The sequence below is a fragment of the Sorex fumeus genome, unplaced genomic scaffold, assembly GCF_029834395.1.
Source record: "Sorex fumeus unplaced genomic scaffold, SorFum_2.1 ptg000064l, whole genome shotgun sequence".
Lineage (NCBI taxonomy): Eukaryota > Metazoa > Chordata > Mammalia > Eulipotyphla > Soricidae > Sorex > Sorex fumeus.
In genome coordinates, this window is record NW_026606121.1 from 2,321,673 (window position 1) to 2,341,774 (window position 20,102).

Below are 20,102 nucleotides of genomic sequence, written 5' to 3' on the forward strand. Positions count from 1 at the left end.
CACAGGAAGAGATGGGCAAGCCTCTGCGTGCTCCCAGCCCTGCTGGGCCCCAGAGTAATTCCCGAACTCAGAGCCAGGAGTGTTGCTGATGTGGCCCAAAAACAAAAGAACCAAACCTGAATCAAATCATCTCGACTGAGGGCTCTGTGCCCCAGAACAGCACACATCACCTTCGCGCCCGCTCTCAGTGGCAACTGGTACCTGGTCGAAGAGGTAGACGGTGACATCGTCGAAAAAGGTCACTGCCTTCCTGTCCTTCTTCCAATCGGGCGGCAGCTGGTCAGCAGCAGGCTTCAGCAGGCTGCGGAGGTGCCGGCCGTCCTCGCTGCTGAGGATCACGGGGACCGGATGCTCCGTCTCGTCCTCCGACTCAGAGCTGAGGCTGTGCAGGGTGAAGGCCCGCAGGTCCTCGTCCGAGTCATCGCTGTCCTCATCCTCCTCGTCCGCATCCATGCCATCCTCGGAGAGGCCCAGCACACCGGCCACGCCCAGCTTCCCCAAGAACCTCCCTTCCATGTCTGGCTCCTTCAGTTTGGGGCCATCGCCGAGGCCGGCGAAGGGCTTGTCGGCACCCGACTCCGGGGCGCTGCCGGCACGGAGGCTGGCAGCAAAGGCGAGCAGCTCGTTGGTATTGGTGCCGGTGGAGGCAAGGGTGCAGGGGCGGTCGCTGGGAGGCTCGCCAGCATCGCTGTGGCTCGGCTCCGAGTGCAGTGCCCTCAGGGGACTGCCAGTCTTGTCTTCAGGGGACTGCGCCTCCAGAGAGACATCGGTTGGGGGGCCAGGCACAGGCCAACTGGACTCACAGTTTTGGCCTGGCGGGCTCTGGTGGGGATCCGGGCAACTGTCCCCGGAGCTGACCACTGGCTCTGGAGCTTGGAGCTCGGGCGAAGACTGGTCTGCGGCCAGGGTGGAAGCGCCGGGGACCCCATCGGACTTCTTCTCGGGCTCGGAGTCATTATCCGAGAAGTATGCGGAGTCTCTGTATGAGCTCTGTGCCCCCAGCACCGAGGTCTGGGCGGTCACCTGGGGCCCCCGGTGGCCATCAGCCATGTCCGAGATGACAATGACGGGGTTGGGGGACAGGCTGTCCGGCCCATGGCCTGTGGGGGCTGCATCAGAAGCCGAGGAGCCGTCGGGGGTGGGGTGCAGCGTCCACTCGGGGGACTCCAGGTTCTCTGTCTCGTAGCCACTGTCCGCGGGCTTATCAGGGGGCGGCGGCTTCTGGGGTGTGTGGGCGCCCAAGGAGCCCAGCAGGACCTCGTGGCCATCCAGCGAGTCCAGCGAGTCGGGGGTGTCAGCCAGCTGCTCAGAGGTGGAGGTGGGGCCAGGTGTTGACAGGCTGTCCTCCAGCAGGCTGTCCTGGCTGGCGGAGTCCGAGGACAGGGTGGACGCCAAGCCAGCCTCTGGGGCCATGTCCTGGCACTTCGGCTGGTCCAGGGCCTCCCTGGCCACCACCTCGGCAGGAGGCTCTGTGGCGAGCAGCGCGTGTGATGCGTTCCCTCCCGGCTCTGCCTGGCCGCTCCCAGTACTCACCTTCCCGGCCCCCTGGCTCCCGGCACTGCTGGTGGGAACTTGGGTGGGGACAGCCGCAGGGTCGGGACTGGTTTCTTGGGGCAGTTTGTCTTCATGGGTCCCCACAGCTGGACGCGGGAACGGGGGCTCTCCCTGCTGCGGGGGGCCTTCCAGGGGCCCCTCCTGAGGCGTTTCCTTTGCTTCAAGTGAGGTAGGTGGTGCCTGCACTGTGGGGGAGCCCGGCAGCGGCAGCACGGGGCTGGTGGGGGCTGCCTGGAGCATGAGCCCCGTCTCGCTGTCCTGCGGGCCCCCCACCAGCCAGTGCCTGGTGTCCAGACTGCCTGGCGGCGTGTCCGGCACGGTGTCCGTGAAACCTGCGTCTCTCAGCTCTGTCTGAAGATCGCTCACGGGCCCCTGGCTGGAGGGCGAGTCTCTGAGCAGTTTTTTCTCCTGCAGAAATAAGAAGTTCTCTGCCAGCTCCTCCATGTCCAGGCGGGCCAAGGGATCCTGGTACAGGTCTCCCGCCAGGCAAAGCGGCTCGCGGTCAAAGAGCTTCGGGGACTTGTCCTTCTCTGATGGGTGGGCCGCCGTGGGCTCCCCGGGGGTGCGCAGCCCCGGAATCAGAGCCGACGGCTTCAAGTCAGCCTGAACCCCATTGAGGTCCAGCAAGTCAAACAGCTTCTGGTGGCCAGGCAGCTGCTCAGCTCCGTCCAAGTCACTGAAGAGACTGTTGAAGGGGCTGTCTGGGGTGCCGGGGCCATGCGCGTCCCCCGGGGTGCCCAAGTTTTTGGGGTCCGCAGTGGTCGCAAAGAAATCTTCATCCACGCTGGACTCCTCCAGGTCCAGGCTCCTGAGCGTCACCAGCGGGGGCCCGTCGCTGGGGCCCCTCCCCGGGGGGTCCATCTCAGTGGTGAGTAGCGCCGGTGGGTAGTCGAGCTCCACGTGGCTCCCGCTCTTCTCCTCCAGCTGGATGTAGTAGTCGCTCCCCAGCGAGAGGTTGTGTGCGTCGAACACGGGCACCACGCCAGGCGCGCGGAGCGGGGCGTCCTGCCCGCCGCTGAGCTTGCCCGGCCCGGGCTCCGGCAGTGCGCCCTCGAACACCTCCCCCGGGAAGAAGACGCTCGTGTAGGACAAGGCCTCGTCGGGGGGGCCGCGGCTACGGTCGTCAAAGTGGTCATGCTTCGCCGCTTCCCACACGTACTCAAAGCTCAGGCCCTGGCTGGTCTCCGTCACTGTCAGCACCTCCTCCATCTCTCGCCCCAGCCGGTCCCGGGGGAAGGGGTCCAGGATGGGGAAGGCGGCGCTGCTGGCCACGTCCCTGCCACTGCTGTTGGGCTTCAGGGCATTCCACTGCTGCTCGAAGTCCACTTCCGAGTCCCTCTGGCTTTGCATGCGCAGGTAGGTGAGCAGTCGGTGCACGGCGTCGGCCGCCGGCCTCCTGTCCGGGGACAGCCAGCAGAACTGCAGCACTTCGTACCTGCCAACAATGAAAGCCAAGTTAAGAAGCCACTTCCCAAGGACGCTGGGCCCCACGCGCCACAGACAAAGCGCAGAGCTGGACTTAATGGTGGCTCCTGCGCCAGGCGCATCCGTGTCCTGTCCTGGGATCTCAGGATTGGCCCAGTGACCCAAGGCGTCAGAATCACTAACTTTATAGGGACCCTCAGCCTGCACCCAGCAGGACAGAGCTGGGCAACAGGGGACCGTGCTTTGCATGTGAGGCCCCAGGGTCAATGCCCAGCTCCGGGCCGCTTGCATCTCGGCACACCTGTACTTGAAGGAGGGGCAGAGCAGGAGTCTGAGGGGGTCCACAACAAGGTAGCACACAGGGGCCGGCCCGTGACGCGCTACTGGAACCGCCAGCATCATAAACCGCGTCCCAAGCAGACTGGAGGAGCACAGAGGGTCTAAAGCATTGTATGTATAGATGCACCAGTGTCCGCTCCGCAGGGCTGTGTGTGGCCCCGACGCAGGGAGAAGCAGCTGGGCCTCAGAGGCGAAGAAGCTGGGCACGGAGTGTTGCCCACAGAGGTCCAGGGGAGCTGACCCTGACTCCAATTAGAAATGTGGCAAGAGGGGCTGGAGTGATAGCACAGCGGGTAGGGCGTTTGCCTTGCACGCAGCTGACCTGGGTTCAATTCCCAGCATCCCATACGGTCTAAGAAGCACCGCCAGGAGTAATTCCTGAGTGCATGAGCCAGGAATAGCCCCTGTGCATTGCCGGGTGTGACCCAAAAAGTGGGGGGAAAGAAAAAAGAAAAAAAGAAATGCGGCAAGAACTGGTCCCCAGGAATGAATTTATAAATTTGTAAAAGAACATACATTTGTTTTGCAAGTGTCAACATACATTATGAAAATTAGTTCCAACTGCCAAATTAAATATTATCCTTTCTATGCTATCTTTCTCGCACACTCGCGATCAATAATATGAATAGTCTCATTTAAAACCATTCCACTAAAAACATCTGAATCGAAAACACTTCCTATCTGAGACCCTGGGTTGGATCCCGGCGCCTCTCCTCCTTTCCTTCTCCCCCATCAGAGTGAAGCAGCTCCTGGACAGAAATCCCTTTACCAGCAGCTTTGCTTACAGGCTCAGACTTTTTTTTTTTTTTTAAGAATTTATTATTATTTTTTAGTTTTCAGTTTTTTGTTTTTTTTTTGGGTCACACCCAGCAATGCACAGGGGTTACTCCTGGCTCTGCACTCATGAATCACTCCTGGCGGTGCTAGGGGGATCATATGGGATGCTGGGAATTGAACCCAGGCCAGCCGCATGCAAGGCAAACACCCACCTGCTGTGCTATCGCTCCAGCCCCAGGCTCAGACTTTTAAATCTTTCTTACTGTATGTTCTAACACATTCCCTGCTTGCACTTTTCACCAACACCATTAACGCAAAGAATAGGCGTTCGTTCTAAAATCAAGTGGAAACAACGCAGAAGACTGTTTCCCAACAGTGACTTCAAACGGGCAGGGCAGGGGCTCCCTGAGCCTTTGGAGCCGCCAAGCCCCAGGGCACCCACCATCGCTCCGCGTAGGGCTGGTCCAGCTGCGGCTTGGGGAGTCTGGTGTCCCGCTGGCGGATGACCTGGTGGAGGACGTCTGCATCCGAGAGGCTGGAGTAGGGCTGAGCAGCATTAGCGAACAGCTCCCAGAGTGTCACACCCAGGGACCTGCGGGAAAACCAGAGGTGACTTCTTCCTGCCCACAGACCCGCATGGCCGGGCAAGCTCTTCAGCTGGACGCACCGGAAATGGCTTTGCTCAAAGGAGGGCAAGTGAGCACCACCTCCTCATGACCCACAAGCCCTGGCTGACATCCCCGCACGCGGCCCAAAGCCAGAGAGAAGAGGCACGTGACAGGGAGAAGGTGCTATGCCACCCCAGAAACCACGAGGGAGCTCCTCAGGATGATCCAAGGTCCTGGCAGAATGGCAGAGTTTGGAGGGTTATCGAGGGGGTCAAGGGAAGAGAGATGAGAGAGAGAACGCGACAGTTGGCGAGAAAGACGCAGAAAGTCGACACTGGGGGGTCAGAAGACAGCAGAATAAATGCATCCTGACTTTGAGTAAAATTGTACTTAAACGTTGAGAACAAAATCAACACACGTTTGAACCTCCAGAAGCAAGAAGAGCCACACCGGCACACCTCCTTGGGGGCCGCTGTTTTGTGGCATGTGGGAGGCTCAAACTCCAGACTCACAAGCAAGCTGCATTCTAGTCTCTGAAAGAAACACCTCAGAACATATTCAAGCAAAAGAAATAGTCCCAGATGGAAAGTCTGAGAATAAACAGGAAAAGAATAAAATGCAAAATGATTTGATCATATGGATATACCTAAATAGTGATTCTAAGAAAATTATTATGGAGAGAAGTTACAATAAAAGACTTAACATACCCTACGATAATAACATAATTGGATGTGTGTGTGTGTTAATGAATGTGAATTTCTGAGTTCCTCCTTTTACCGTTCAGAAAGAGAACAAAGAAAGGAATTAATATTAGACTTTAGTAAGTGAAAAATCCATGTTACAATGTCTGTGGAGAGCAATAAAAGCAAGGGAATTTAATATGCAGGTTCCGTTAAGAGGGGGAAAAAGTTATTTTTAAAAATCAACCCAGGGGCCGGAGTGGTAGTACACTGGGGAGGGCATTTACCTTGCACGCGGCTGACCCGGTTTGATCCCCAGCATCCCATATGGTCCCCCAAGCACCGCCAGGAGTAATTCCTGAGTGCAGAGCCAGGAGTAACCCCTGATCATTGCTGGGTGTGACCCAAAAAAAGCAAAAATAAATAAAATAAAATAAAATAAATTTAACATCAACCCAAAAGCAGGTAGGAGGAAGAGAAAGACCAGGACAATAGCAAATAAGGTGGACACTAGCAGAAAGCTGGAAGAGAAGCTGTCAGTCAGACAGACACACGGTGCTGAGGGCAGATCTGGTCTCCCTCACACTGACTTCCTCTCATGGGCTCACACAGGAGTCAAGCTGCTGTGTCCTCTCCATTTCCTCACAAACACCCAACAGACATCAATCCTGTGCCAGGCCCCGCCAAAGCCCAAGAACAGACATGTCCCTGCCCCGACGCTGCGCCCAGGATCTGTCCCTGCGGCTGCCCCCCTGCTGGCACCGACTTTCTTACCTGTCCCCACCTCTCCTTCCATCACCTTTCCTCGAGAAAGTGCTCATGAGAAAGGGAGTCGACACGTACCAGATGTTACTGTACTTGGTTTGATCTGCAGTCAGGAGTCGGTCTTGGAAGCTGGTCACTAATTCTGGGGCAGTCCAGCGCAGAGGGAGCAATTTCTTATCATCTGTTTCGATATAGTCCTCCTGGTGGGAGAAGAGCACAGAATCTGGAGCCCGGCCACACTTCCAGTGCACCTGATGACAACTGCAGGCCACGCCCAGAAAGCACACTCAACCCCCCAAAACGACCAAGGGGGCCTGAAGCAGACAGCCAGGTGTGAGGAGGGAGGCTTCTCTGCAGCTGACGGGGCTCCGCAGCCTTTCCCAGAAGAGAGGGGTACCTAGACCAACCCCAGAAGGCAGCAGCTGCACTCTGCCGGGGCGACGGGGCGTGCCCACCTCCCTTTCAGGTCAGCATCGACCGGGGCCTATGTGCTGGGAACACGGGCCTGGGCCCTCACTGCAGCCCCATCAGAAGAAAGACACGAGCCCATGCTCGAGGCTGTGAGGGTCATTCACACCAACATGCAGGAAAGACGATCAGGTCCTACACACACACAGACACACGCACGCACACACACACACGCACACTTTCCATACACATACACACTAAAGACACCAAAAGTTTTCATGACAAGAAAAACATACATTTTTTCCCTGTTGTGACCATTTCCTAAAACAAGTACACCAAATCTTGGTGCTGCACGATTTAAATGGATACAGGACTGTCAGTTCTCTCAATGGGGGGGTGGGGGTGGGAAATGGACAGGGGATCCAAAGACCAAGTTTAATGAATCTGAGCTAAAAATTTACTGAGCAGGGAATAGAGAAGTATGTGACTGTTACTGCCCATGCTCAGGTGACACTTATCATGCACATCAAGCTGTATCAATCTTTGTTTTGAGGCCACACCCAGCAGCGCTCAGACTCCCAGCAGTGCTGGAGGTGCCAGGGATCAAACCCAGGAAGGGCACGTGCAAGGCAAGCGTCCGACCCACTGTGCAATTAATTGCTCAGACCCCACGTAAATCTCATATTTATTTATTTGTTTTTCGGGCCACACCTGGCAATACTCACAGGTCACTCCTGGCTTTACACTCAGAAATCACTCCCGGCAGTGCTCAGGGGACCATATGGGATGCTGGGAATCGAACCCGGGTCGGCCGCATGCAAGGCAAATGCCCTACCTGCTATGCTATCACTCCAGCCTCGTAAATCTCATTTTTAGACAGGAATGCACGCACACACACATGCACGCACGCACGCCCCCCAGCTATAAAGGCGGTACAGCCCCTACACTCAAAGGTGCCACCACCAGATCTCTACCCTGTACCCCCTGGGATCCAGGTCCCCACTGTCACTTAGGTCGGTGCCAAGGAGGGCAACAGCCCACAGACCAGGCTCACCTTGTACCTGCTGGATCCGATCCCATAATCGCCCACTTTCACATTGAGGTCCGAGGTAAGGAAACAGTTGCGCAGAGCTAAGTCACTGCAAATGGAAAGGGAGATGTGAGCTAAGTCATTGCAAACGGAAAGGGAGACATGAGCTAAGTCACTGCAAATGGAAAGGGAGATGTGTGCTAATTCACTGCAAATGGAAAGGAAGACATGAGCTAAGTCACTGCAAATGGAAAGGGAGACGTGAGCTAAGTCACTGCAAATGGAAAGGGAGACGAGAGCACAAGCGCAGGGAGAGACAGCTTGTTCGCTGGCCATCAAAAGAGCATGTAGAAGCCTTAACAGTGACCACAAACGCTTTAAAATCCCTTTCTACAGAAAAGGGGCGCTAGCATACTCATTCTGGCTCTTGGGGCCACTCCCAGCTCCAGGACTGGGGCACCCTATAGAGCCGGGGATCAAACCCAGGCCTCCCACATGCAAAGGGCACTCCCAACCACGAGATCTCTTCAATGACCACCAGTGACCACCCGACCCCTGGGCAAATCGCCGCATGCACAGGTGAACGAATCTGGCGCCGGCTCCTGCTCTGCATTCACCCTAGATTCTGCCTGTCTGTGTTTAGGTCATGCAGCGATGCTCGCCACCCCGGGCCTCCTGTACACACCCCACCCCAGCGCCACCGGGTGTCAGGGCTCTCACAGCACCACACTCTCTGACCCCGACCCTGAAGCCTGCCCTGTCTCCCCAAGTCCTGAGTACCTCCTTGGGATGCGCCCCCTAAACACAGAGACATTCCCATCTTCACATGGTTGAAGAAGACCAGACACACGCCGCGTGTCCAGCTGAATTCTCCTTCGCAGTTTCACGGTTCAGGTTGGGCTGGCAGGACGCAGGCCTAGGCCTAGGGCCCGGGGTCAAAGCCTGGTGAAGCTCTGAGCACACATGTCCTCAACTCAGAGACTTAATGTATATGGAGTGCCAGCCCCCTGGGCTCTTCATCCCAACAAGGGTCCACACCCTCAGCCAGGGGCACCATCAGGGCCTCCTTGCCGATGGACCCCACGGACCCCCAGGTGTGTCCTGGAATGATGTCTGTCCATCTCCTGTAACCCACAGGGCCATGCTGCGGGCGTCCCCTGGTTGTCCTGCACGCTGGTTCCCAGGAGGTGGCCCCTGGCTCTCCCCACCACTCCACGAACCCCCAGGGCAGCCAAGGCAGGACTCCAGGCACCACGAACCAGAGCACCTACGCCCTATGCCCAAGAGGGAGGAGCAGGGAAATGCAGACACGGGAGCTTAGCTGGGGCCCCCGGGCAGCTGGCGTGGGGATGCAGGCTGACCGGAAACGCACGTGCTTCGCAGAGCTGCCCCGGCTCTGGAGCTTCGAGAAACAGATTCTCTGGACTTCCCAGCACCCCCGTTCTGAGATCTGAGTGAGGGCGGCTGCCAGCGTGCCCGCCCTGCAGGTGTGCTGGGCTGGCGTGCCCTGGGGGACACTTGGCACCTTCCCTCGGGCACTCTCGCCACACCTGTCTCCTCTCTCCCTCCTCGCGGCCACCTGGGACTTAAATCCATCCAAAGCAAACGTTTGACCAGCGATGAAAATGTCACCATGCCAAGGGCCTGGATGTTTCTAAGACCCAAACAATGATGCTTCTAAGACTTGGGGAAGAGGGGGCTGTTCCTGCTCCTTCGGTACCTGAAACTCCAAGTAATAAGGAAGGAAACAGGCACCGGCGAAGTGGATCTCTCCCACCTGCTTGCCCTCCACCCAGGAAGCAGCACTGATGATGCAGCTGGGCGGGGCTGGCCTCGCTCCATGGCTGAGAACCAGGCGGCCTTGGGCAGGTGGCAGCACCAACCAGAGACTCCTCACTGCCACCCCCACCGGCTCCGGGGGGGGAGGGTGGGGGGGGGGGCGCCTGTCCCTGCTAACAGGTGTCTCTTCCAGGGAAAAAATAAAAAATAATTAAAAAAAAAAAACCTGAGATGTTTTGAAAACAGATTGCCCCCCAAGGTTCAAGCTGATACCATCGGATTCAAAGTGGGTCAAAATAAACATTCCCCAAAGCCCGGCAAGTGCTCAGAGCTAAGACCCGAGAGTGCCAAGGCGTCACTCCTGCACGGCAGGCCGACTCTGACGTCAATGCCAGTTCTGGTCGGGAAACGCAAACACGCCCGGCAAGTCTTCCTTCAGCTGAAAAACAGGTCGAGGGGCCCGGCTGCCAGCAGCGGCCCAGAGCAAGGCCCTGTCCTGCACCTGGCTGTCAGAGGAGGGACCCAGGAAGGGTGCCCTCATCCGTGCCCCTCGCCCACCTATTCTGGAAGGATCCCTCACACAGCTCCCTCCTGCTGCCCCGCCAATGCCTGACAGAGAGCAGCCCAGGATGAGGGAACTTGGAGGTAACCATTCCCCCGGGGGCTGGGCACACGGCTCCGGCTCCTTATGTAACCCTGACCCAGCCCCACGGGTCGAATGGTGCCTGTTTCAGAGAAAAGAGGCTCTGGAGGCGGAGGTGACCCATTTCACAGGCCGGAAAGAGGAGTGGCGTGGCGGCTGCGGCTCCCGAGCTTCCACACCGCCTGCGTTCAGATGGAGCCGAGGCTCCAGAAACTTTCTTTTCTTCTTCTGGAATATATATATATATATATATATATATATATATATATAAATTTTGGGGGGCGGGGATTGGGGGGAAGGGACGGACCCGGCAGTGCACAGGAATCACTCCTGGAGAGCTCAAGGGACAATATAGGATGCCGGGAATCAAACCCAGCTCAGCCGTGTGCAAGGCCAAGATGCACTAGAGATTCTGGCTGACTCTCAGCTGCTGGCTAGTGGCACGGCTTGGCGCCACACCCCCCCACCAACACCACCCCACGCCCCCCCACCCCACCCCGGGACCGGGCAGGCCACAGGAAACACTGCTGGTGGACATGGGCCGAAGCTGCTGAGAGATGGGGAGAGCCTGGGGGCAGGCATAGGGGTGTCTCCAGGCGTGGCCACTGGGTCCCCCACGAGCCTCCCTCAGTCTGTTTGGATTTGGTGCCACACCTGGGGCTCAGAGCTGACTCCTGGCTCTGCACTCAGGGATCACACCTGACAGGCTTGGGGGATGCTGCGGGAGCGGGAGAGTAGGGGATGGAACCCAGGTCGGCTGCCTGCAAGGCAAACATTCTCCCCGCTGTCCTACACGCGACTGAGTCTCTTTACTTTTTTGGGCGAGGAAGGTGGGCCACACCCAACGATGCTCAGGGGTTACTCTTTGGCTCAGCACTCAGGAATCATTCCTGGTGGTGCTCAGGGGATGAATGGGATGCCGGGGATCGAACCCCGGTCAACCACATGCCAGGCAAACGCCTTCCTCACTGAACTATCACTCCGGCCCCTGAGTCTCCTATACTTTTTTTTGTTTGCTTGTTTGTTTTTTGCTTTTCGGGTCACACCTGGCGATGCACAGGGTTCCGCTTGGGTCATGCACTCAGGAATCACTCCTAGTGATGCTCGGGGACAATAAGGGAAATGGACCCAGGTTGACTGCGTGCAAGGCAAACGCCCTGCCTGCTGTACTATTGCTCCGGCCCCATCTGTACTTTTATGTATGAGACGATACAGTCCAAATTCTTTTCCCAACTAGCTCCCAAGTGGGCCGACATTTCACGATGTAGCCACCCCTCTTTGGCTGCGACAAGTGACAAGGCCCTGCATGTCGCCTGCTCGATGCCTCCCAGCACCTCCTGTCCTCCTCGGCTTTAATGGCTCCGTCCGACACCCTCTCTCCCACACAGTGCCAAGGGCACCTGCCCCAGACTAAGTGAGCTGGCCAGTGTGAGGGCCACACACTGAGCAGCCCGTTTGCCTCCCACTCAGCCCCCCCCCCCCAAGCCTTCCTCAAGGAGGCCCACGAGGCTCCTGCACAGCAGATTCCCCACGCGAACTGGTGGCACACTGCAGGGTCGGGCAGGCGGGCCCTGCCCTCCACGCCAGGCACACTGACGAACCCTCTCAAGGGCCCGGTGCCACCTCCGTCCCCTGCCCACAGCAGCTGGGTGCGTTGTCCCCCGCCCGGGAGACGCACCACATCCAGACTGCAGCCTGGGAGGGAAAGGACGGCTCTTGGCCTTCAGAGCTGCCCTGCTGGGCCCAGGAAAGTTGGTGTGGGCCAAGTGGGCCGCAGGCAGCCCGTGAGGCTCTGACCCCTTTCCTCCCGTCCTGCACAGACACTGTTACCACCCCCCGCCTTTCCTTCACAGCAGCCTGGGCCCTGGAGTTCTTCATGCCCTCTCTTGCCAGGCAACTCAGCTCGGCTCACCATTCTGCCTGGGCACTGGCGGGCACCACTGTCCTTTAAAGGCTGGTGAACAGGAAGGCCCTGGATGGAACCTCTTTATGGCCACTCCAACTCGCCTTTCCGGTTCAGCCACCCACGAAAGGCTTCCGCTTCTCAGCATGTGGGCTGGTGCCCTCCCTGCCGCAGTCTCTTGGGGCCAGACCAGCCCCCAGTGCAGGGGACCCGCGCTCAGGGGCTCAGGGTCCTGACACTCACAGGCCTCGGTACAGCCTCTCCCTCTGCTGTCCCTGGCAAACCCCAAACTCCTTCATCCTGACTGAGTCCACTCTACACACTAGGCAGCTCTCTGGAGAAGCTTCCCAGCCTTCTTTCTCCGGCCTGGGCCTCTGCTTTCAGGAAGTGAGAAGAACTGACATCAGTGGAGCCCAGGCCGCTTGAGGCAAGGCTGCACGCACAGCGCCTGTCACCCTCCAGAGCACACCCCGGGACGAGCGTCAGGGGCAACGGCCCATTGAGTCAGGGGCCACTCTGGCCAGCAGCGTCCTCCTCTAGAGAGGGGGAACATGCGACACCCAGGAAGCCATGCTGTTCGGGCCTGAGATGCTAGCGAAGATGTCTGAGACCATGTGGGGGCCGGAGTGATAGTTCAGCAGGGAGGGCATTTGCCTTGAATGTGGCAGACCGGGTTCGATCCCCAGCATCCCTTATGGTCCCCTGAGCGTGGAGTAATTCCTGAGTGCAAAGCCAGGAGTAACCCCTGCGTATCGCTGGGTGTGACCCAAAAAGCAGAAAAGAAAAGTAGACCAAGTGGTGCCAGGAGCTGACCCTGGGCTGGCCATGTGTGAGCACACATTTCTCCCAGTCCTCGGAACTCCAGAACAGGCAGTCTAAAGATCACACACACACACACACACACACACACACACACACACACACGCACACACACACACGCACGCACACACGCATGGTAACACACATGAAACCACACCTGCATTAAGTCACGCACGGATTCACACATGCACAAATGAACCTTCACAGACATGAGTCACACACAGGCTCCCGACACTGCCTGCCACGCCCCGAGGGCGGGTACCAAGGCTGGGTCTTGGCCAGAAAACCTGGAGACCAGCCAAGGACGTCTCTGTTTTGGCTTAGACATGACCAAGATCCTCAGGGGAGGCCTGGAGCACCCCAAGGCCCACAGAGCCTGGGGCAGCAGAGTGACAGCTGGGGACAGAAGTTCAGTTCCTCAGCCAACAGGGCAGGGATGTGGCGATGAGCAGCCCCTGCTGCCGACGTGGCAGTGTCGGGAGGGGCCGGGTCCAGGAAGGCTTCCCTGAGCGAGGCTGAGCCACACCGGCTATTTCCGAGCACACAGAGCCGTCAGCAGGGTATGTGGGCTGCTCTATTTTCAACCGGCACAGCAGGAGGACTCTGAGTCAGCCAATCATTATTCTAAATTCCAATTATTTTTTGATGGTGGGAGGGTGGGGCACCTCCCTAGCAGTGCTCAGAGGACCCAGGAGCCCTTCCGGTAATACCCGCCAACTGGTTCAAAGTAAGGCCCCAACACTGAGGTGCTGCACGGGCCCAGCAATGCCGGGGGCTACTGGGACCACCCTGGGTGGTGCCGGGAGCCTCAAGGACTCTATCTGGCTATGTCCGGGTACCTGACTTTTGGGGGGTGAGGGTTCTGTCCTTGTCTATTAATTTCGATTCTTCTGACTCCTGATTTAGGGTTCTGATTCCCTTGCTGACCTTCTGCCTGGCTGATCTGTGAAAAGCGGAATGTTTGTCTGGACGTAGCTGCAAGATCTACTGGTAGTTGTATTATCTCCTATGCTGGGAGCCACGGCATGGTGTATTCAATATGCCATAAACAGTAACAATAATGGGTCTCATTCCCTTGACCCTGAAAGAGCCTCCAACAGGGCAGAGTTGGGAAGGACGAGAGGAGAAGCTGCTAAAATCTCAGGGCTGGGATGAATGGAGACGTGACTGGCGCTCGCTTGAGCTAAATCGATGAACAACGGGATGACAGTAATACAGTGCTGGCAGCCACATAGCGACTGAATTGAACCCTTGAGCATGAGGCAAGGCCCCCAGCCCCTGAGTTAGCTCTTGGCTTGCCCACACTCAGTTCTAAATGCACTCGGGCTGGAGACAGCACAGCAGGAAAGGTACCTTCCCTGCACACAACCAAGCCTGGTTCAATCCCCAGCACCACATACAGGCCCAAGCACCACCAGGAGGGGTCTCCGAGCAGGCGCCCCCCACAGGGAGACCAAGCCCTGGACTGTGCAGCACGGCACAACTTCCTTCCAGTCGACTACACGCACCACTGGCTCTCGGGAAGATTGAGAAACGGCTTTAAACAAACCTGAAACACCCATCAGAGCTGTAAGGGCCGAGGAGAAGCAACTGAAAAGTTCCTTCTGGGGTGACAGAGTTGCCGCTTCAGAGAGGACTAAGGTCTTGTGGCCTTCGCTGCAAACATCCCACCAGCCTCCGAACAAACGCCCAAGTCCCGTGGCCCGCCCCTGCCCTGCAGAATCAGATGCTGACTGACCCGCCACAGGGACTGGACACTGCGGCCGCTGGCCAAGGGCCAATGCCGCAACAGGACAGGGAATAACCAGGCCGGCTGCAGGCGCTCATTCCCAACCCCAGGTCAATGCCCATGGTGGGAGACCAATGGCCTGACAGGACAGCAGCATGTCACTTCCGGTGCCCATGAGATCTGGAACTCACTCACAACCCCTGGACCGGGCAGCCGCTGGCCCACCGACCCACCTGTGCAGGAAGTGCAGCTTGTGCATGGCGGCCAGCCCCGCGGCGATCTCACAGGCCATGCGCTGCAGCAGCAGGGTCTGGGCGGCGCCCCGCAGGTGCTCGTGCTCCCGGCGCAGATATGCCTTCAGGTCGCCCTGCAAAGACACGACTGGTCAGCGCCCACGCGGCCACCCAACCCGACGGACCCCTCGGAAGGGTTCGGATGGTAACGAAGAAACATTCCAGATCCTTCTGAGGCGGGGACCGCTGCACAGGTCCCACCACAGCGGCGAGCAAGTGTCAACAGGGCAGGTAACACGGAGCTGCTGGCATCTAGGGCCACGGTCGGAGCAGCCCCTTGGCTGTGGGAATCAAAAAGCCCGTGGATCAATGGCCCGTTCCATAGCGCCACAGTCAGAAGCGTAGGGCAGGTCCATGGGCCTGTGGGTGGCCCACACGGGCTGGGCACGAGTGCTTCCTGCCAGGGCACGAGTGCTCCCCAACCATGGAGCTTCCCCCGTTTCCCACCGGGCTTCCGAGCTGCCCAGCGTAGATGGGAAGCCTGATGCCCCACCCGGGTACAGGGGATATAGCCCCTCATCCAGCCCCTCACCTGCAGTGCCCCCGGGGAGATGCTGGGTGGGGCTAGGGCAGAGAACGTCCCAGGGTCCCCAGGGCACCTGAAGCCATCGTCCCCGTCCTGTGCGGTACCTCCCCCAGAGGGGGGACCACTGCCACCTTGGGAAGTTCTCAGGCATACAGACGCTACTGCAAGCAGAAAGCCACAAAGGCGAGGAGGGCAGAGGGGGCGGCACTGGGGGCGACAGGGACCAGAAGCAGTCCCCACTCATTCCTCTCAAAGCACCTTGCCCTATTCCACGAGCAGACAGAAGAGACTGCTTCAGAACAGTAAAGAATCTTCAGGCACCGGAAGCTGGCACACAGCCTAGACTGGCACCCTCTACCTCACACGGGGTCCGTCAGCTGCGACCGGGCAGGCTGACCACAGTCTTGGGAAGGAGAGGTCTCTGATGGGATGGGATCAAGGGCTACGTCCTAGAAGAGCTTCAGTCGCCTGCTGCCAGTTTAGAAGCAAAGTCAGCATAAAATCATCACAGTTAGAATGTTTCTATTAAGGAAGTTCCAAAACTCAGACTTATTCCTCCTTCAAGAGAAAAAGCTGTACTTAGATTCTGGTTTGTTTCTGTCTTAGTGATTCTTCCCGAGTATGGAGGAGTCATTACTCTGGTCCGTCATTTCAAGGGGACAAAGGGGCTGGAATGAAGGACAGCAGGGAGGGCGTTTGCCTTGGACATGGCCGGCCTGGGTGCGATTCCCAATATCCCATATGGTTCCCCGAACACCCCCAGGGGTAGCTCCTGAGTGCAGAGCCAGGAGTAAGCCCTGAGCATTGCCGGGTGTGATCCCCGCCCCCAACAACACAACAAAGGGGGGGGGGGGGACAGTGCAATTTGCTCTGAATTAAGACAGCGTCCAGGGCTGGGGGACAGCACAATGGTTCAATCTGGGTTCAGATCCCCTGAACGTCACCGTTCCTGGTGGCCTGAGCACTGCCACGATGACCTGCAGGTTTCTGGCCTGGTGAGGTGTCTGTCCTGCACTGCATAGTGGCCCTCGAAGTGGGGCCTGCAGACCTCCTGGGCACTGCGCGGAGGCCCAGTAAAACAACCGTTTCCCTTAACCACGCTGGAAACATTCCTGACCCACCACTAACCCTGTAAAACTCCACAAGAAAATTGTGCAGCGCTAGAGGGCGGCAAAGAGCCTCGCTGACACTGAGACCCACTTCCCTCCGGGAACGACTCCAGGCGTCCCGGGAAATTCCCGCAGAGGCTGCCAGGAGGGCGCTGCCACCCATCCCGGGAGGCAGATCCATAAATTAATGCTGATGCGGTGGGGAAAACCTCAACAAATCATTTAATAACTGAAATTTTATGGTTATCGAGGTTTCTGACTTGTGGTTAGTTATGTTTATGATCTGGGGAATTTTATGGTTAAGAAACTATGAATGAAGAATGGTGGGAATGGTCAGGTGGTGCCCGTGGCCCGGGCGCTCTGCACCCTCGTCTCTCCTCCCGCAGGTGTAGACTATCCCCAGCACACCAAGCTCACTCCTTCCTGCAGGTGTGGCCACCCCCCCACCCCCAGGTCACTCCTCAAGCCTGGCTCTTCGGGCTGGCCCAGCCCTTCCCCTGTCCCCAAACCCTGCCCTGCTGCTCCTACGGGCTGTCACCGCGGTCTTGGCCACCAGTGGTCACCAACAGGGCCAGGCAAGGGCTACAGCCCTCAGGCCTCTGCCAAGGTGCCCACCCTGGCCCTGCCAGCCTACTTTCGGGAGGTGTCTGGGCCCCTGGGCCGGGACCCAGTGTCGTGCCTCATGGGGGGATAGGGGAGCCCGGGGTCTGTGTAGGTACCATCCATCCTTTGGCTCCCTCGGCTGACGCTAAGTGTCAGCTCTGCCACAGCCTCTGCACATCCCAACCCTGAGAACTAGGCTCTAGCGCGGGGGACCCCGGGCAGGCCCAGCTGGCGGCAGGAGCTGCTTCCCTCTAAAGGCTGACCAGGGTGCGATGGGCAGACAAACACGAGCTTAGGCCTCAGGCAGGTCAGGAAAGGCCTTCCCTGGGACGAGACTGGCCTCCCCACACTCTGACAGTTCCCAAGGCAGCGCCCCCCCCCCGACCCCCCACCTCCCTCGCCCACCCGTGACACGGCTTGGCACTTTCTCACTGATCTCGCCTATCTTGCCGGCTGTGCAAGTAAATGGAACAAGGTGACATGACTCCCGTCACCATATCCCCAGAGCACACATGCAGGTGATGCAGCCCCCGCCTCCCACCAACCCCCACACTGAAACCTGGTCCCCATCATGCTGACGCCCAGCCCTACAGCCACCTTCCGCCTCCTGTCTCGCAGGGCTTGTCTCTGCAGCCCCGGGCAGACCCTGCCTCTTCAGCCGCCCTGGCAAACACTTGCACTAAGAAGTACTACATAACCCTAAGAAACAGGTCATTCGTTTTAGGCTGAGAAAACAGTTGACTTGGAAACATTACACGTGCTATTTCAAAGGCGCGAGCTCCCCAGAAAAAGACACTCGTGAGTTCCCTGGGTGGGGAACGTGGTTCACAGTCTCACGGGAGTCAGGAGGACAAATAAGTCCCAGCTCGGCTCTGCCGTGACTCGTGAGGGTACGATTCCTCAGTAGTCGTGAGCCTGGTTTTAATCTTACATAAAGCATAGCTAAAGCAGGGCCTGGCGGAAGCACCCAGGTCTCTGGCCCCCACATCGGGCATTCTCTGTGTCAGACGGGAACGTGAATTTTGACGAGCAACTTACCAGGTCACAGAACTCCAACACCAGGAGGTAGGGAATGGCCTCCACGCACTGCCCCACGCACTGGAGGACGTTTGGATGCTGGAGGATGCTGGAGAGACAAAGGCAGAGCGTCTCGTTAGGTGGGGCCAGGGAAACTGCACAGCCCCCTACATCTTGGCATTCGGAATGACTGCCTGGCAGGAATACATCAGATGGTGCTCGACTCAGCAGGGTAACCAAGTTACCCCTGAACCAAGGGATTCCAATCCATCCATTATTCTCAGGTGCTGGAGCGACTACAGCGGGGAGGGCACTCGGCTTGCATGGGGCCAGCCAGGACTTGATCCTCAGGGTCCCCCGAGCCCCCCAGAGTAATCCCTGAGTGCACAGTCATGAGTGAAGTCCTGGGTACTGCTGGGTGTGACCCAAGAGACAAATGAAAAAGTAACTCCTAACCTAAGAGTCTAGTCATTAAACCTACAGAGATCACTAAAAGGCAGCATTTAAAAGAAGGCAGACCACAGAAACAGAGCCAATAAGCATGATCCATACATTAGATGACTCAGTTACTGCTGCCGCTTATCTGGCTTATATACATGGCCCCACTACAGTACGCCAACACTGCAACTTTCACAGAATCAACTTTTTAGTAAAACAATATGGATCTTTAAAAAAAGGGGGGCGGGGCACACGGGCTGGAGTGATAGTACAGTGGTAAGGATATTTTCCTTACACGTGGCCGACCCGGGTTCAATCCCTGCACCCTACATGGCCCCCAGCTGGCCAGGAATGATCCCTGAGTGCAGAGCCAGGACTAACCCTAAGCAGAGCCATGTGTGGCGCAAAAACCAAAAACGAAACTAAAATTTTTAAAAAGGGAACAGCATGGATGAGAAGGCATCTATGAAGATGGTGCACAGGGGCCTTCCTGCCTGCCTTGGCCAGCTGCCCCCAGCGGCCAGCTCCCTCCGCCCCCGGTCACGGGACAGCAGAACGCAGTGCAAGAGCAAGCTTCCATGAGTACAAATCACGTGGCCACCAGCTCAAGAGACACACAGAACCAAGTCCTCCCCAGGAGATCTGTTCTGTGCCCCCGATCACTGGCCCTGCCTCCCCTCAACCCCTCCGCTCTCAGCTGCTAAGCTTGAGCAAGCACGCCTGTTTCCATCCAGAGCCTTCCCATTCTGAGGTTATGCCAGCGGGATCCCAGAGTAAGCGGCCTTTGGAGACGGACTTTTTCACTGCACATAACGGCCTTGAGATCATCTGCGCTGCTGCCGTGCCAACGGTTCATTCCTCTGACCACCGAGCAGGACCCATGGCCGGCATGTACCCGGTTGGTTATTCATTGAAAGGATGAACATTAGGCTATTACACTTAAAGTTGCTAAGAATAATCATGCACAGGTTTCTGAGTGGAAATGTCTTCCTTTTCTGAAATACATGTCTAAGAGCGGAACAGGAGGGTTATGTAATTTGATGGCTAATTTTATATATCTACTTCCCTGGGCCAGTGGCCAGATACTTGGTCAAATATTCTGGATGTTTCTGTGAAGGTGTTTTTGGATGAGATCATCAGTCAAACCAGTGAGCTTTCATTAAAGCAGATTGTGCTCCATAATGCAGATAAATCAAATTAGCTTAAGATCTTTTTCCTTTTGGGGGGCTGAGGGACACACCCAGTGATACTCAGGACTTATTCCTGGCTCTGTGCTCAAGATTTCTCCTGGCAATGCTCAGAGCACCCTACGAAATGCCATCTGAGTCAGCTGGGTGCAAGCAAGTGCCTCACCCCCTGGACTCTCTCTGGCCCTCGCTGAAGACCTTAACAGAGCAAAGACTGGACTTCTGTCTGCTGACTCAGACCCTGACCCCTGCTCAGGCTCTCCCCAGCAAGTCTCCAGTTCCTGCCCACCCGCCTGGCCTATCACTGCTGCTGCTCTGGAGAACCCTAATATACACAATTAGTATGTGCTTAGTTTGTAAATAAAAGTCAGATCTATTTTCAAGAGGCTGTGCCATTTAATGCTCTACGAATGCATTTGGAACCACATGCGACACATCCTCACCCACTTTTGGTACTATCCCTGTTTATC

The 20,102-nt window shown here is 57.4% G+C and overlaps 1 protein-coding gene across 2 annotated transcripts in view; it reads right to left on the reverse strand.

Annotated features, from left to right (window-relative positions):
* LMTK2 (lemur tyrosine kinase 2) overlaps positions 1-20,102 on the reverse strand; it is a 72,986-nt gene that overhangs the window by 8,181 nt on the left and 44,703 nt on the right. For both annotated transcript variants that reach the window (XM_056128493.1, XM_056128492.1), the window contains exons 6-11: positions 18,029-18,116; positions 14,693-14,826; positions 7,611-7,695; positions 6,227-6,348; positions 4,538-4,687; positions 202-2,989 (exon numbers count right to left, since the gene is read on the reverse strand). In XM_056128493.1, the coding sequence (XP_055984468.1) occupies positions 202-2,989; positions 4,538-4,687; positions 6,227-6,348; positions 7,611-7,695; positions 14,693-14,826; positions 18,029-18,116 (3,367 nt within the window). The remainder of the gene's footprint in view (positions 1-201; positions 2,990-4,537; positions 4,688-6,226; positions 6,349-7,610; positions 7,696-14,692; positions 14,827-18,028; positions 18,117-20,102) is intronic.